Source organism: Haliotis asinina, chromosome 8 (assembly GCF_037392515.1).
Source record: "Haliotis asinina isolate JCU_RB_2024 chromosome 8, JCU_Hal_asi_v2, whole genome shotgun sequence".
Lineage (NCBI taxonomy): Eukaryota > Metazoa > Mollusca > Gastropoda > Lepetellida > Haliotidae > Haliotis > Haliotis asinina.
In genome coordinates, this window is record NC_090287.1 from 61,226,617 (window position 1) to 61,245,862 (window position 19,246).

The following is a 19,246-nucleotide window of genomic DNA, read 5'->3' on the forward strand; positions in this document are numbered from 1 at the left end:
GAGGTGTGTGAAAAATATGACATATCGCCGATCTGTTCTGATCCGCCATTGAAGTACTACACGACATTGTCCTAGTATTCCTAGTTATTGCTTCATAAACATCTTTCACATACACCTTTCATTCTTATGAGGGGAATATACTATCAGGTGAAAGGTGTTTGCATGTAACAGTGAGAGTTTCATCATCTAAAAAACATATGTTAGGGTGTATTTGAGGTGTGTGAAAATGTGACATGTCGCTGATTTGATCTAATCAGCCATTGAAATACTACACTGCGTTGTTCGAGTGTTTCTAGTTATTATTCTAAAGCATCATTCACATAAACCTTGAATTTTCATGAAGGGAATATACCATCAGTTGAAAGGTGTTTGCAAGTAATAGTGGTAGTTTTATGATTTTAGAAAAATTGTTAGGGCGTATGTGATGTGTGTGAAAAATATGACGATCTGATCTGCTCCAACATTGATGCTGGTGATGCTTGAGGGTTACAGTTCTGTAACTTCTTTCTTTCATGCTGATCTTAATAGTTTTTGTTTATCTTATTATTTGACAGAACTGGAAAGGTGTTTATAACGCTTTGTGATAATCTTAAACTTTCTGTTTCTGAGTGGTGTGTGACAGTGTCAGTTAACATTTTGTTAATGTCCATTCCATTCCCCACATGCCATAAGATATCTGAATTAATTATTCATGTAAACAAAAATGTCTCAAAGTAGATGTTTTAAAAGGACAGCTGTTGTTAACGAATTTGTTACTTTTGCGATACTTTTGCTTTCTTAAACATGTTTTGGGAAGGATGGTCATGGCGTATGATTTATTCTTTCATTCATTCACATATGTTTTTCTTTTTCTTTCTTTCATTCATTCACTTATAATTCTTGCTCTTAATTCTTACTATAATTCATTCATTCATTGTAAAATTCCGACTGATACAATAAACTGGCTGAAGTTGTGAAGTTGAGGTTGCGCTGGGAACAAGAAAAGTTGGAGTTGGAGCATGACGAGACACACGTTAATTATTACAAATGGTGAAGAAAGCAAGGGAGTGACCTATCCCTCTTGTAGATTTTCCCTGTCCAAATTGTCTAAGCAAGAAGCTGCCCCCATTAAAATTACCATTCCTTACACTGGCATGACCTCCCATCAAATCAGCAGACTCCTTAAGCACCAAGCAGGTATCGACACAATCTTCTCTGGCTATCCAACACTCAGGGCCATCCTCCAAGCCAATGGCCGTAACCCACCCTGCAGGAGTGATTTACAACATCGGCTGTGAATGTAGTGATTCGTATATAGGTGAAACCTCCCGCCCTGTTGGTAAAAGAACATAACAAAAAATCCCTACTCGTCAAATCATGTCAAACCAAGACTTCACAAACAAGAAACAATTGGATGTCATCGAAATACGCCGACGCAAACCTTAAAATAATCAGTCAGTGAATGATATTCTATACCATCGGCCTCTGAAGAACTAATCAAACTATAAAAACGTGTGAATACTATGCCCTTTCTAACTCTGTACAATGTAGATTGTATATACACACGCTTACTTAATGTGTAGAATATTTCACATTACGTTGTACATTTTGAATGTGTATAGTGATAATTGTATTATGTGTAGCCAATCTATACCATCCCCCCAAAATGCATGGGTGATTTGTATTTTTAAAAATCTATTAATTGCCTATTGTGTTCAAACAATCGTTAAAATATGTAACAAAAGTGTTGATGACATGATTTTACACGATTGCACAATTAAAAAACCGATTTTACCTGAAAATGTTGATTTTGATGAGATTTCTTACAAAAATTAGAAAGGCCACAACGCAACGGAAATCACCCTCCTGCTGAAATGTGCAGCAAAGAGCATTCAGTGTCTGGAAAAAAGACCCAGATTGCTTTCATAAATTGGCATTCGTTTTGGAGGAGTTTCATGGTCAAATCACGACGTCACATCTTGACTCTTCGACACGGAACATCAACATTGAAAGAATGCATGCTGGAGATTACCAATCTTCTGGCGACTGAATGTTAGTCTGTGCGAGATATCATGGCTTGCGGCTCGTTGCAGCCAAACAGGTATATCTCTGTCCTCATACAGGCAGATCTCGAGTTACCACTGTAGCCAAAAAAAACATCCGGGTACTACAGGTGCGCGACCGTACTGCCACGGATGAAAGCACATCAGCCAGGGTGCCTGGACGTCAGAGGATATCCAGTCCAACTGTACGGATCAGGCTGAAAGAGATTGGTCTGAGAGCCAGGAAACCCGAATAGGGGTCGTGCTACGTCGTCACCATCGCGGTCAGCGTCGCCGTTATCTAAAAGTATCCACTTGGTTGTATAGACATTACCTTCTCCTAAACGTGTGTAATATTCCACGCGCTAAAGTCTATTTGTGGACGAGTTATACATGTTTGAATCTACAACATTTTCGCAACATATTCCTAATCTATGCGTTTCTTTTTTGGATAGTATACATATAACGTTTACGTTCTTTGAAAGCGGATTGATAAAGATGAGTTATTGAATGATAAAGTCAAAATGATCAAGACATGTTACTGCTGTGCATTAAAATCCTTGTTTATTTTACTCAGGTGTTGTGTTGTCTGTGGGTTGGTACAGGCGTACCTCTTGACAAGCGAGCTAATTCCCCAAGACACGCGTTCTAACATAATGGTTGACAGTTAATCGCAGACAGTGAAATCCCGCTAAGGGAATTAACTCTCCGTCCGGGTATTACGCAGTATTGTTTATGTATATACCAAGGGCTCAGCGCATCTGTGACGCGTTTGTACCTGTAGCGCAGAGAAGCAGCAGGGGCCGATGTGTATCAGTTAATGTCAGACCGTAGCGCTGATGGTTAATGATAAATTGTTGGAGAGGGTCGTCCCTCTGTTACATGGTCCCTGCTCAGACATGGAATTTCAGCGACATCATATATTGAAATTCTTTTCATCAATGTCAGTTATGTCTGGTTCTTCAGTCTACTGAAATGTAAGACATCGTAAAGTGTATTCTAACCCATGTAATCCCCGCCTGGCTGAGTCTGTCACCAAGACCTATCCCTATTCCCGGTAGGTCAGTTACAAGCATATGTCCTATTGGCCTTGACGGAGAGTCCCAGTGTGGGTGGCAGCCCTCCAAATGTATGTTATTTATGTCTGGAATACGAGAAACGATAAGAAAGGCAGCTATACGAAAACATCTGGCCTTCTTTGTCGGAAAAATGAATTAACGGGATTTTGCTTTTCCATTTGTCTTTCATGATACAGTATCCCCGTTATGTCGTGTTTTCCTGCCAGGAACCGTGAATATCCAGGTTAGAACTGATCTTCAGTAACCCATACATGCCGTAAGAAGCGACTAACGCGATCGGGTAGTCAGGCTGTCTGGCTTGGTTGACAAATGTCATCGGTTCCCATTGTGCAGATTGATGTTAATGATGTTGACAACTGGATTATCTGGTCCAGACTCGATTCTATACAGATACCCGCCATCTAGCTGGAATATTGCTGAGTGCGGACTAAAACTAATCTCACTCATTCACTCACATGATATCCGATGCAGAGGGTGAAGTATCTTCACAGGAGGGGGAGGTACATGAGCAATAAGGAGGTTAATTCACAAAATATGTAATGTATTGTTGAAACAGAGTTAATAAAACTGACATATGAAATCTATATACTAGTATCTTTCTTGTTTGTTTATCATATTAATTATGGCTATGATATTAGTCCTTATGATACAAACTTGGCCTGCTCCGTTTCACCCTAAAAGCACCTTTTGTGGCATCGGTAGAAAAGGGGAATTGTCTTAATAAAATCCCCCGTGAATCACCTACAAACACTGACACAACTGGACGACAGTTTGGATGTTCATGAAACAGCCCTTACATATTGTGGCCAGTTTGTGAGTTGTCTGTATTATATACCAAATAATCTAGTGGTGTCTGTAGATAAGACAAGATACTGGTTGTAATGTCAGAAGCAGCAGAGGAATGAAAACCTCCCACCTACATCCAAAAGTCTAAGACATCACATATCGGAGGCACCAGTTTGGAAATCATCCCTGCAACATATCCTGAACATTCCTTCACCTTCACCATGGTTAGCTTATCCCAGGTGAAACTTTTGTCAGTGCACACTGAATGATCTAGTGTGCACAGCGGCGTGTCTTTACGTGGAAGGTGATTGTTGTCAGGACTGTTTGAAAAGCTACAACCACTATGCATGTGTAGTAAATTGTGGCCATTTTGGTATAATATATAAAAATGTCTAAGAACAAGTTGCCACTCTAGAAGTAAAGTAGAAACAATAATAACTTGTTTTAGTTATAAAGATAACATTACCTTTCAATAAGTACATCACCATTACAAGTGTTAGGCGTGCTGTTATATCTAAGTAATATATGCCAAACAAAATTGTACTGCCACGTTTAAGCATATCCTGTTTGCATTGCTCATTGGGCTTTCACATCATACAGTAGAAGGCATCTTGACTTGATACAGATGTCTTTTCTGAAAAATAATAATCATATTGTCATTGTCATTCCTTCTTGAAAACCGAAATTATAACCCCCCAAAAGACATGTTACATCTGACTCTATTCGTGCTATCAACGAACTAGTAGCAAAAACTAATATCTTTTCTATTGTTCCGAGTAACGCTGATGCTTTGTTTTGTCGCCTGTAAATTGAACGTCTTGAATAAGACAAACCTGTGATCGATATTGTGATATTGTGATTCACAGTGTGGCGATATGATACCACAGTGAACCATGTCTGACCAGCTGATCCATGAAGTCCCTTCTCACTTCTACAACCAACTCGGGTAAAACAATACACTACAACACTCAGCATCGATCGCCGTCCACCTTGACTCCAGGGTCGACTGCCTCACAGTCCCTAAACCATATTATTTTGCTTTGCGTTCAATCCAATCAATAATGTCCTTGGTTTACTATTCTGAGATAAATGACTTTCAACAGAAAACACCCTTTTGGTTTTGGAAAACATAAGGATAATTATCATCTTTCGGGCACTTTTGCGAGCATACCACCCCAAAGCAAGAATATCTAATTCTAAGCATTGCTGAACATCCGTGAAAAAGTATCGATTGTGATTCATCAATCTGATCTAAAATAACCTTTTAAAATTTAGAATACTAAAGACAGTTTTGGGTAGTTTTTCTCATAAACTCTGAATCATAACATATTTTGCCTGGCGTTCAGCCCAATACACGATGCAAAAGACAAATATAAAGGAAGTCTTCATTAACCTCAGTGTCAGAATATCCCATCTCAGTGGGACTTCTTTTTGCAGTTTAAACAGGGCTATGTGTTTCTTTCAATGCAATTTGGTTTCAGAGATCAAACAATCGGTTTTTAGTTTTCTGTAAGGATTGAAATCTTCTATGTGTGAGCGTATTATGAGCTTCTGACATGCGCAGCAGTGGATAAACACAAGGAATGTTCGACGGACTCGAGATTTGTTAGACTGTTGAATCATAAGTTGCTGGTGCGGACACAGTTTCTTGAAAAGTGTGCGCGCATACACACACAGTTAATTTTCACCTGTTTTCATGAGAGTTTCAAAGGTCAAGTAGTAAAGTTTTAGTAAAGTTTGAGGACACAGGGAAGTACGCAGACTGTTGCCTAAAATGACAAGCCTGCAATCATGCCATTGTATGAATCATTGAAAGAAAGAGGAGATTATGTATCTTTAAGCAGTACCTTAAACGGACTACCTGAAAAATACGTGTTCTTTGCACTGACTGATTGATTATTGACATGTAACCATATGTCACCTTTTGGCTAGGTTTGGTGGCACAAAGACTTATATTAACACACACACACAACCGGGTGTTCTGTAGCTAAGGAAGTATTACTCAAACGCAAGATGATACCAGACGGCTGAGGTATGACATCTACTGCATGGGACAAATTTGCATAATTTTACGCGTTTTTGAAAACAACCTGTGCCTTAGATTCTGAAACAAACTTTGAAAATAAGATATTCTGGACAAATATCTGTTATTCTTAAAAATTGTCACAGAGGACCTCTGTATTACATTTAAGAGGTGAAATGTCAATGATTCGCCTCTTGATGCATATAGTAAATACGTTAACTGTCACCAACATTTAATATTAACAAAGTAAGTTGTTGATATAAGATTCACACCATACAATGTTAAGGAAGATGATGTGTTGATATCACCAAATCGATACATACATTTGAACCTTTTTTCAAGATGCTAATATATCACAAAATAGATGCAAGGTATCTCTTTTGATTCTTCGACATCAGAAAGTCTTTTTAATCAGTCTCACAAAAATAATTTAGGTGTCATAGAATGCTTTTAAATGCTGCAACATACTTTTTTTATAATCAGTCTTTAATGATATCGATACTTATTTCATGACATCATAAAACTGGATTCCAATTCATTATTATTACTATTGCTGTAATACAACAGATGATTTTCGTAAAGGAATACGTACAATCTGTATGTGCAATGGTCGCCAAGAAATCTTCACTTAGAGCACGCGGAGTTGTGTCCCTTGTTTGTTCTGCTCCCCGATCTCGGATTGTCCGAGATTTTTCATGTGCTTTGTTGCGTATAGGTTTTTGTTTCTATATTTGCCTTCTGAATACTTTACATTGACAGGAATATTGTATACATTGTGTGACGACACACTGAAATTTCTAACTGTGTACAATGTAGATTGTATATACACACGCTTACTTAATGTGTAGAATATTTCACATTACGTTGTATATTTTGAATGTGTACAGTGATAATTGTATTATGTGTAGCCAATCTATACCATCCCCCCAAAATGCATGGGTGATTTGTATTTTAAAAAATCTATTAATTACCTATCGTGTTCAAATAATCGTTAAAATATGTAACAAAAGTGTTGATGACATGATTTTACACAATTAAAAAACCGATTTTACCTGAAAATGTTGGTTTTGATGAGATTTCTTACAAAAATTAGAAAGGCCACAACGCAACGGAAATCACCCTCCTGCTGAAATGTGCAGCAAAGAGCATTCAGTGTCTGGAAAAAAGACCCAGATTGCTTTCATAAATTGGCATTCGTTTTGGAGGAGTTTCATGGTCAAATCACGACGTCACATCTTGACTCTTCGACACGGAACATCGACATTGAAAGAATGCATGCTGGAGATTACCAATCTTCTGGCGACTGAATGTTAGTCTGCGCGAGATATCATGGCTTGCGGCTCGTTGCACCCAAACAGGTATATCTCTGTCCTCATACAGGCAGATCTCGAGTTACCACTGTAGCCAAAAAACGGTACATCCGGGTACTACAGGTGCGCGATCGTACTGCCACGGATGAAAGCACATCAGCCAGGGTGCCTGGACGTCAGAGGATATCCGGTCCAACTGTACGGATCAGGCTGAAAGAGATTGGTCTGAGAGCCAGGAAACCCGAATAGGGGTCGTGCTACGTCGTCACCATCGCGGTCAGCGTCACCGTTATCTAAAAGTATCCACTTGGTTGTATAGACATTACCTTCTCCTAAACGTGCGTGTGTAAAATTCCACGCGCTAAAGTCTATTTGTGGACGAGTTATACATGTTTGAAACTACAACATTTTCGCAACAGATTCCTAATCTATGCGTTTCTTTTTTGGATAGTATTCATATAACGTTTACGTTCTTTGAAAGCGGATTGATAAAGATGAGTTATTGAATGATAAAGTCAAAATGATCATGTTACTGCTGTGCATTAAAATCCTTGTTTATTTTACTCAGGTGTTGTGTTGTCTGTGGGTTGGTATAGGCTTACCTCTTGACAAGCGAGCTAATTCCCCAAGACACGCGTTCTAACATAATGGTTGACAGTTAATCGCAGACAGTGAAATCCCGCTAAGGGAATTAACTCTCCGTCCGGGTATTACGCAGTATTGTTTATGTATATACCAAGGGCTCAGCGCATCTGTGACGCGTTTGTACCTGTAGCGCAGAGAAGCAGCAGGGGCCGATGTGTATCAGTTAATGTCAGACCGTAGCGCTGATGGTTAATGATAAACTGTTGGAGAGGGTCGTCCCTCTGTTACATGGTCCCTGCTCAGACATGAAATTTCAGTGACATCATATATTGAAATTCTTTTCATCAATGTCAGTTATGTCTGGTTCTTCAGTCTACTGAAATGTAAGACATCGTAAAGTGTATTCTAACCCATGTAATCCCCGCCTGGCTGAGTCTGTCACCAAGACCTATCCCTATTCCCGGTACGTCAGTTACAAGCTTATGTCCTATTGGCCTTGACGGAGAGTCCCCGTGTGGGTGGCAGCCCTCCAGATGTCTGTTATTTATGTCTGGAATACGAGAAACGATAAGAAAGGCAGCTATACGAAAACATCTGGCCTTCTTTGTCGGAAAAATGAATTAACGGGATTTTGCTTTTCCATTTGTCTTTCATGATACAGTATCCCCGTTATGTCGTGTTTTCCTGTCAGGAACCGTGAAGATCCAGGTTAGAATTGATCTTCAGTAACCCATACATGCCGTAAGAGGCGACTAACGCGATTGGGCCGTCAGACTCTCTGACTTGGTTGACAAATGTCATCGGTTCCCATTGTGCAGATTGATGTTAATGCAGTTGACAACTGGATTATCTGGTCCAGACTCGATTCTATACAGACATCCGCCATCTAGCTGGAATATTGCTGAGTGCGGACTAAAACTAAACTCACTCATTCACTCACATGATATCCGATGCAGAGGGTGAAGTATCTTCACAGGAGGGGGAGGTACATGAGCAATAAGGAGGTTAATTCACAAAATATGTAATGTATTGTTGAAACAGAGTTAATAAAACTGACATATGAAATCTATATACTAGTATCTTTCTTGTTTGTTTATCATATTAATTATGGCTATGATATTAGTCCTTATGATACAAACTTGGCCTGCTCCGTTTCACCCTAAAGCACCTTTTGTGGCATCGGTAGAAAAGGGGAATTGTCTTAATAAAATCCCCCGTGAATCACCTACAAACACTGACACAATTGGACGACAGTTTGGATGTTCATGAAACAGCCCTTACATATTGTGGCCAGTTTGTGAGCTGTCTGTATTATATACCAAATAATCCAGTGGTGTCTGTAGATAAGACAAGATATTGGTTGTAATGTCAGAAGCAGCAGAGGAATGAAAACCTCCTACCTACATCCAAAAGTCTAAGACATCACATATCGGAGGCACCAGTTTGGAAATCATCTCTTCACCTTCACCATTGCTAGCTTATTCCAGGTGAAACCTTTGTCAGTGCACACTGAATGATCTAGTGTGCACAGCGGCGTGTCTTTACGTGGAAGGTGATTGTTGTCAGGACTGTTTGAAAAGCTACAACCACTATGCATGTGTAGTAAATTGTGGCCATTTTGATATAATATATAAAAATGTCTAAGAACAAGTTGCCACTCTAGAAGTAAAGTAGAAACAATAATAACTTGTTTTAGTTATAAAGATAACATTACCTTTCAATAAGTACATCACCATTACAAGTGTTAGGCGTGCTGTTATATCTAAGTAATATATGCCAAACAAAATTGTACTGCCACGTTTAAGCATATCCTGTTTGCATTGCTCATTGGGCTTTCACATCATACAGTAGAAGGCATCTTGACTTGATACAGATGTCTTTTCTGAAAAATAATAATCATATTGTCATTGTCATTCCTTCTTGAAAACCGAAATTATAACCCCCCAAAAGACATGTTACATCTGACTCTATTCGTGCTATCAACGAACTAGTAGCAAAAACTAATATCTTTTCTATTGTTCCGAGTAACGCTGATGCTTTGTTTTGTCGCCTGTAAATTGAACGTCTTGAATAAGACAAACCTGTGATCGATATTGTGATATTGTGATTCACAGTGTGGCGATATGATACCACAGTGAACCATGTCTGACCAGCTGATCCATGAAGTCCCTTCTCACTTCTACAACCAACTCGGGTAAAACAATACACTACAACACTCAGCATCGATCGCCGTCCACCTTGACTCCAGGGTCGACTGTCTCACAGTCCCTAAACCATATTATTTTGCTTTGCGTTCAATCCAATCAATAATGTCCTTGGTTTACTATTCTGAGATAAATGACTTTCAACGGAAAACACCCTTTTGGTTTTGGAAAACATAAGGATAATTATCATCTTTCGGGCACTTTTGCGAGCATACCACCCCAAAGCAAGAATATCTAATTCTAAGCATTGCTGAACATCCGTGAAAAAGTATCGATTGTGATTCATCAATCTGATCTAAAATAACCTTTTAAAATTTAGAATACTAAAGACAGTTTTGGGTAGTTTTTCTCATAAACTCTGAATCATAACATATTTTGCCTGGCGTTCAGCCCAATACACGATGCAAAAGACAAATATAAAGGAAGTCTTCATTAACCTCAGTGTCAGAATATCCCATCTCAGTGGGACTTCTTTTTGCAGTTTAAACAGGGCTATGTGTTTCTTTCAATGCAATTTGGTTTCAGAGATCAAACAATCGGTTTTTAGTTTTCTGTAAGGATTGAAATCTTCTATGTGTGAGCGTATTATGAGCTTCTGACATGCGCAGCAGTGGATAAACACAAGGAATGTTCGACGGACTCGAGATTTGTTAGACTGTTGAATCATAAGTTGCTGGTGCGGACACAGTTTCTTGAAAAGTGTGCGCGCATACACACACAGTTAATTTTCACCTGTTTTCATGAGAGTTTCAAAGGTCAAGTAGTAAAGTTTTAGTAAAGTTTGAGGACACAGGGAAGTACGCAGACTGTTGACTAAAATGACAAGCCTGCAATCATGCCATTGTATGAATCATTGAAAGAAAGAGGAGATTATGTATCTTTAAGCAGTACCTTAAACGGACTACTTGAAAAATACGTGTTCTTTGCACTGACTGATTGATTATTGACATGTAACCATATGTCACCTTTTGGCTAGGTTTGGTGGCACAAAGACTTATATTAACACACACACACAACCGGGTGTTCTGTAGCTAAGGAAGTATTACTCAAACGCAAGATGATACCAGACGGCTGAGGTATGACATCTACTGCATGGGACAAATTTGCATAATTTTACGCGTTTTTGAAAACAACCTGTGCCTTAGATTCTGAAACAAACTTTGAAAATAAGATATTCTGGACAAATATCTGTTATTCTTAAAAATTGTCACAGAGGACCTCTGTATTACATTTAAGAGGTGAAATGTCAATGATTCGCCTCTTGATGCATATAGTAAATACGTTAACTGTCACCAACATTTAATATTAACAAAGTAAGTTGTTGATATAAGATTCACACCATACAATGTTAAGGAAGATGATGTGTTGATATCACCAAATCGATACATACATTTGAACCTTTTTTCAAGATGCTAATATATCACAAAATAGATGCAAGGTATCTCTTTTGATTCTTCGACATCAGAAAGTCTTTTTAATCAGTCTCACAAAAATAATTTAGGTGTCATAGAATGCTTTTAAATGCTGCAACATACTTTTTTTATAATCAGTCTTTAATGATATCGATACTTATTTCATGACATCATAAAACTGGATTCCAATTCATTATTATTACTATTGCTGTAATACAACAGATGATTTTCGTAAAGGAATACGTACAATCTGTATGTGCAATGGTCGCCAAGAAATCTTCACTTAGAGTTGTGTCCCTTGTTTGTTCTGCTCATCGATCTCGGATTGTCCGAGATTTTTCATGTGCTTTGTTGCGTATAGGTTTTTGTTTCTATATTTGCCTTCTGAATACTTTACATTGACAGGAATATTGTATACATTGTGTGACGACACACTGAAATTTATGCAAACTATATTTGCACGGAATTCATATCTAATTGCTATTTACTTCGAATATCAATGAGAGGGGGGATCAGTGGGGAAATAAAAAAAAAATCCCCCAAATCCTGAATCCATTCAACATGTCAAAAACCGAAAAACCAGAACAAAACACACACACATGCATACACACACGCACGCACACACGCACGCGCACGCACACACACACACACACACACACACACACACACACACACACACACACACACACACACACACCAAACACCCCCCTCCCCCCCCCCCCCCCGAAAAAAAACAAAAACAAAAAACAAACTAAAACCGAATCCCACAGAACTTTCAAGCTCAGTGCTCAAAGGCGGTCTGGCTAGCGGTCTGCCGAATCTCCATGCACAGGATCTTGTTTAAATCTCAGATTCTCAGATTCTGCCGATCAAAATTAATATTTGTACATCCAACCAAGGTTGTGTGATGCACCAAGATAGTTACCTTAAGACGCGTTGTTGTTGTTGTAGCTGTTGTTGTTGTTGTTGTTGTTGTAGCTGTTGTTGTTTAATGTAGCACTCAGCAATACTCCAGCTATATGGCGGTCAGTAAATAAAAGTGCTCAGACCAGATAATCCAGTGATCAGCATCATAAGCATCGTTCTACGAAACAGGGATACGATGACAAGCGAAACCAAGTCAGCGAGCATGTTAGACTCCCTATATTGAACTAATACGTCCAACAAGACTGATCAAAATGTATACTCAACTCGGCATAATGTTTACAAATAATTACAGAATTTCCCAAGATGCACTTATATAATTCTTTTAAAAGTTTAGCTGATGCTTAAAAGACAGAACGTGTGGTCTGGATGATATTCTAGTAGGAATATTAAGTCTGATCTTAAGTAATCTTTTCACCGCTGGCTGTATATGTTGCAAATCCCTGCACAGCATAAAGAAATATTATCTACGTATGCTTGCAGTATCATGGCAGGCTCACAGAAGAATTACTTTTTGTGAATATCACACCGTGCAATTTCTAATATCAGTGTGGGGAGTTAGGTAGCCTTTTGGTTAAAGTGTTCGCTCGTCACGCCGACGACCCGAATTCGATTCTCCACTGTGGTACAATATACGAAGCCCATTTCTGGTGCCCCCCCCCACCCCCCGGCGTGATATTGATGATACCTGTGTTCCTTTGATGAGCAGACACTCGAATGTTTTGTTGTGCCCATGCAGCTACAAGGCAGCAGTTCCAGCTCTCCAGCCGAGACGACGGAGATTGTATGGCGCTTCACGTGGTTTGGTGAGGATACAGAACAAAAGTTATAGGAAGAGTAGTCTCCCCTAGTCTTGCGTCTAACTGAATGATTCCTTCACGTTAAAACAATTCACACTTTGCAGAATCCACAAGTCGGGGTCAAGTGGTGTCAAATCTACATAGAAATCATGTTAAGATTTGAAACAACACTCATTGGGCGTCAGGTGTGGACAAGGGAGGCAATTCTGTAATCAGCTTACCACAGCTCCGATGACTCTACCACGTGTGACCCAACAGTGTGTGTATCCATCATAACAATTAATCATTGGAGTATATCCTTTCACTTGAAAATCAAATCATTCGCATCATGCCATGTCATAGTTAGACAAGTTGCAGACCACCTCGGACCCCAGAGTACGTGTATGGCCCCGACAGACAAGGATCATAACTTGATAAAATCTGGATTTCCACCGTAGGACCAGCGATTCCCTGGATCCCATTGTATGTAGGATCATCTGGATCTTCCTAAACCCTACCCTGGATCTTCTAGAGGACAATACGTATCAGCTTCAGAACATTAACTTGTGATGCAGATGTTATACAACTACAAAATACACATTTGAATACTAGCCCCTCTCTCTATGTAATCAAAATACAGTGAAAACAACCGAGACATTAGGATACGAATTTATTGAATATTAATACAACGTAGCCCTTTTTGGCCTTAGGATATTTTGAGAACAAAAGGTATTTTATCATTGATATAAAACGCTAAGGAAGCCTTAGGATATTTTGAGAACAAAAGGTATTTTATCATTGATATAAAATGCTAAGTAATTAGGATTCCTCCATAAAAGGTTACATGTGAAATGCCTAAATTGTCCCTTGAATACCATCAATTCTATAAACGTTTATAACTACGACGTCATATAGTTCTAGGTGCAAGCTGTTTTAAAGAAATTCCTTATGGTGTTTTTAAACCGACCACAGCACAACAAACAAGATGGCTACATAAGCTGTACATTTAAAGTGTACAGTAAATTTGATGGACATGTTGAGTTGACTGATTCCTGGGCTGAATCGCTTCTAAGACGCATGGACTAAACGCAAGGGAACTAGAGGTGTTAAGAAGCTGACTGGGACGTCACTATGCTACTATCAGTCGTCATTTTAAGATTCCCGTAGATGTCCGTTTCAGAACTGATGCATTATGGTAAGAACTCGAGGCGGCATGTGTACTATTCACGACAAGCATACTAAGAACTTAAAACAATCCATTCCTGCAAATTTTGGAGTAAGCAGAACAGAAAAGGGGTAAGCACGAATACGTGTGACATGACTTGACAGGGCAGGCACCTCACAAGTGTTCATCACACCATGCGTTCAGTGCCGTGTAACAGTCCCCCGCTTGTTTGGAATTAGCAGAGCATGTCTCCTTCAGCCAGCCTACGAACAACTCTTCATTCTTGTCCAACACCAGGAACTGGCCCAGAACATTGTACGCCTGGAAAAAAACAAGACACAATAATTGTTGGAGGTGAGAGGTGAAAGCAGTGTAATGATACTGTCAAGTAACAGATTAGCTAAGCCAGTTGTTTTAGTCCTACCACCCGAGCGAGTGCACCCTGCAGTTTAGCATGCATACCCACATGAATAAAAATATCATTCTTTACTTATCCTAACTCACTTGTCAGAATTCATTGATGCTGCATAATTAATTAAAACTGACGACTTCGGTTGCCCTGGATACTGAAGAGACAGAAATTTCAGCCTAGTCCATGCTTAGAATTAAACGTATTAACTGTACCTGTAGGTCTACACAGGTAACCATCGCAAATACACGTGAACATGGTCAAAGTAACCTAATCAAGCATTTATTGGAATTGCAGGAAACTTGCAACAAACAAGACATATCTGAGAAAAGAAAATGGCCTGCAATATTCGCTTTGAAAGGGCAGGCGATCAGATGTTCATCAGTTCCAGTCAGCGAAGCCTTAAGAAATGTATCATTCTGGAACACGCCAACATGCTAAACCTTGGAGGTAAAGACTACAGGCATGCTTCTTGTGGGTCCTCGCAGCATGATGCTGCTCGTCAATTCAGCGTCCATGGAAACAAAATTTGGTACTTATGGTGATGTTTTCAGGAAAACAATCAAGCTACTCACCGTCCCTGTAGTGGTCAGTCACAGTAATATGAAATGTAAGGGACTGTAAAGTGTAATCTCACCTTTGTAAATTTGGCCTCGCTGAGTTTTGAGCCAAGAACTGATCCTATTCCTGGTAGCTCAGTTACAAGATTATCTCCCATTGGCTCTGACACAAAGTCCCGGTGTTTTTGTGACGTCGAGCACATCCTGACTTGTTATCAGTTGACTTTAACTAGAAAAAATAAGCATTTGTTCTGTTATCTATGATAACTTCCTGTTCGCCCCCCCCCTCCCAACAAACAAAACAAACAAACAAACAAAAAAACAAAACAAAAAAGGACATGTTACATCTGATGCCTTTCATGCTATCGATGTAGTAAATTTTAGTTGTGAAGAAACAACAATATTTTTATTGTACGGAGAAATGATGATGCTTTGTTTTATGGCCAGTAAATAAAACGTCTTTGTAAAGATAAACTACTAACTGGTAGTGCGAGCAATGACCCACAGTGTCGCGACATGATACCACAGTGTTGGAGTATGATACCACAGTGTTGGGGTGTGATAATACAGTGTCGTGGAATGATACCACAGTGTTGGGGTGTGATACCACAGTGTCGTGGAATGATACCACAGTGTCGGGCTGTGATACCACAGTGTCGTGGAATGGTACGACAGTGTTGGGGTGTCATACCACAGTGTTGGGGTATGATACCTCAGTGTTGAGGTATGATACCACAGTGTTAGATAAGGTGATACCTCAGTGTTGAGGTATGATACCACAGTGTTGGGGTATGATACCTCAGTGTTGAGGTATGATACCACAGTGATGGGGTATGATACCACAGTGTTGGGGTATGATACCACAGTGTTGAGGTATGATACCTCAGTGTTGGGGTATGATACCACAGTGTTGAGGTATGATACCACAGTGTCGTGGAATGATACCACAGTGTTGAGGTATGATACCACAGTGTTGGGGTATGACACCTCAGTGTTGAGGTATGATACCACAGTGTTGAGGTATGATACCACAGTGTTGAGGTATGATGCCACAGTGTTGAGGTATGATACCACAGTGTTGGTGTATGATACCTCAGTGTTGGGGTATGATACCACAGTGTTGAGGTATGATACCACAATGTCGTGGAATGATACCACAGTGTTGAGGTATGATACCACAGTGTTGGGGTATGATACCTCAGTGTTGAGGTATGACACCACAGTGTTGAGGTATGATACCTCAGTGTTGAGGTATGATACCACAGTGTTGAGGTATGATACCTCAGTGTTGAGGTATGATACCACAGTGTTGGATAAGGTGATACCTCAGTGTTGAGGTATGATACCACAGTGTTGAGGTATGATACCACAGTGTTGAGGTATGATACCACAGTGTTGAGGTATGATACCACAGGGTTGAGGTATGATACCTCAGCGTTGGGGTATGATACCACAGTGTTGAGGTATGATACCACAGTGTCGTGGAATGATACCACAGTGTTGAGGTATGATACCACAGTGTTGGGGTATGATACCTCAGTGTTGAGGTATGACACCACAGTGTTGAGGTATGACACCTCAGTGTTGAGGTATGACACCACAGTGTTGAGGTATGATACCTCAGTGTTGAGGTATGACACCACAGTGTTGAGGTATGACACCACAGTGTTGAGGTATGATACCACAGTGTCGCGGTGTGATACCAGACTGTTGAGGTATGATACCACAGTGTTGGGGTATGATACCACAGTGTTGATGTATGATACCACAGGGTTGAGGTATGTTGAGGTATGATGCCACAGTGTTGGGGTATGATACCTCAGTGTTGGGGTATGATACCACAGTGTTGGATAAGGTTATACCTCAGTGTTGAGGTGTGATACCACAGTGTTGGGGTATGATACCTCAGTGTTGAGGTATGATACCACAGTGTTGGGGTATGATACCACAGTGTCGCGGTGTGATACCACAGTGTTGGGGTATGATACCACAGTGTTGAGGTATGATACCACAGTGTCGCGGTGTGATACCACAGTGTTGGGGTATGATACCTCAGTGTTGAGGTATGATACCACAGTGTCGTGGAATGACACCACAGTGTTGAGGTATGATACCACAGTGTTGGGGTGTGATACCTCAGTGTTGAGGTATGATACCTCAGTGTTGAGGTATGATACCACAGTGTCGTGGAATGAAACCACAGTGTTGAGGTATGATAGCACAGTGTTGGGGTATGATACCTCAGTGTTGAGGTATGATACCACATTGTCGTGGAATGATAACACAGTGTTGAGGTATGATACCTCAGTGTTGAGGTATGATACCTCAGTGTTGAGGTATGATACGACAGTGTCGTGGAATGATACCACAGTGTTGAGGTATGATACCACAGTGTTAGATAAGGTGATACCTCAGTGTTGAGGTATGATACCACAGTGTTGGGGTATGATACCTCAGTGTTGAGGTATGATGCCACAGTGTTGGGGTATGATACCACAGTGTTGGGGTATGATACCACAGTGTTGAGGTATGATACCTCAGTGTTGGGGTATGATACCACAGTGTTGAGGTATGATACCACAGTGTCGTGGAATGATACCACAGTGTTGAGGTATGACACCACAGTGTTGGGGTATGATACCTCAGTGTTGAGGTATGATACCACAGTGTTGAGGTATGATACCACAGTGTCGAGGTATGATACCACAGTGTTGAGGTATGATACCTCAGTGTTGGGGTATGATACCACAGTGTTGAGGTATGATACCACAGTGTCGTGGAATGATACCACAGTGTTGAGGTATGATACCACAGTGTTGAGGTATGATACCACAGTGTTGAGGTATGATACCACAGTGTTGAGGTATGATACCACAGTGTTGAGGTATGATACCACAGTGTTGGATAAGGTGATACCTCAGTGTTGAGGTATGATACCACAGTGTTGAGGTATGATACCACAGTGTTGAGGTATGATACCACAGTGTTGAGGTATGATACCACAGTGTTGAGGTATGATACCTCAGTGTTGGGGTATGATACCACAGTGTTGAGGTATGATACCACAGTGTCGTGGAATGATACCAAAGTGTTGAGGTATGATACCACACTGTTGGGGTATGATACCTTTGCGTTGAGGTATGACACCACAGTGTTGAGGTATGATACCTCAGTGTTGAGGTATGATACCACAGTGTTGAGGTGTGATACCTCAGTGTTGAGGTATGATACCTCAGTGTTGAGGTATGATACCACAGTGTTGAGGTATGATACCACAGTGTTGAGGTATGATACCACAGTGTTGGATAAGGTGATACCTCAGTGTTGAGGTATGATACCACAGTGTTGAGGTATGATACCACAGTGTTGAGGTATGATACCACAGTGTTGAGGTATGATACCACAGTGTTGAGGTATGATACCTCAGTGTTGGGGTATGATACCACAGTGTTGAGGTATGATACCACAGTGTCGTGGAATGATACCACAGTGTTGAGGTATGATACCACACTGTTGGGGTATGATACCTTAGCGTTGAGGTGTGACACCACAGTGTTGAAGTATGATACCTCAGTGTTGAGGTATGATACCACAGTGTTGAGGTGTGATACCTCAGTGTTGAGGTATGATACCACAGTGTTGAGGTATGACACCACAGTGTTGAGGTATGATACCACAGTGTTGAGGTATGATACCTCAGTGTTGAGGTATGATACCTCAGTGTTGAGGTATGATACCTCAGTGTTGAGGTATGATACCACAGTGTTGAGGTGTGATACCTCAGTGTTGAGGTATGATACCACAGTGTTGAGGTGTGATACCTCAGTGTTGAGGTGTGATACCACAGTGTTGAGGTGTGATACGTCAGTGTTGAGGTGTGATACCACAGTGTTGAGGTATGATACCACAGTGTTGAGGTATGATACCACAGTGTTGAGGTATGATACCTCAGTGTTGAGGTATGATACCACAGTGTTGAGGTATGATAC

The 19,246-nt window shown here is 40.3% G+C and overlaps 2 protein-coding genes across 2 annotated transcripts in view; one reads left to right on the plus strand and one right to left on the minus strand.

Annotated features, from left to right (window-relative positions):
- LOC137294674 (alpha-soluble NSF attachment protein-like) overlaps positions 1 to 19,246 on the plus strand; it is a 282,044-nt gene that overhangs the window by 204,034 nt on the left and 58,764 nt on the right. The gene's annotated exons all lie outside the window — the stretch shown is intronic.
- On the minus strand, positions 13,991 to 15,482 carry LOC137294678 (barrier-to-autointegration factor-like). The gene is made up of 2 exons (XM_067825748.1): positions 15,335 to 15,482; positions 13,991 to 14,609 (listed from the first exon to the last, which is right to left on the minus strand). Exons 1-2 carry the CDS (start codon positions 15,458 to 15,460, stop codon positions 14,463 to 14,465), a joined length of 273 nt encoding a protein of 90 aa, XP_067681849.1. The 5' UTR covers positions 15,461 to 15,482; the 3' UTR covers positions 13,991 to 14,462.

What these genes read in the sequence shown, in the direction of transcription:
- LOC137294678 (XM_067825748.1), bottom strand. Translation starts at nt 15,460, where the DNA reads ATGTGCTCGACGTCACAAAAACACCGGGACTTTGTGTCAGAGCCAATG. An exon ending in GCGAGGCCAAATTTACAAAG is followed by an intron (nt 14,610 to 15,334) that starts GTGAGATTACAC and finishes GTTTTTTTCCAG; the next exon opens with GCGTACAATGTTCTGGGCCA.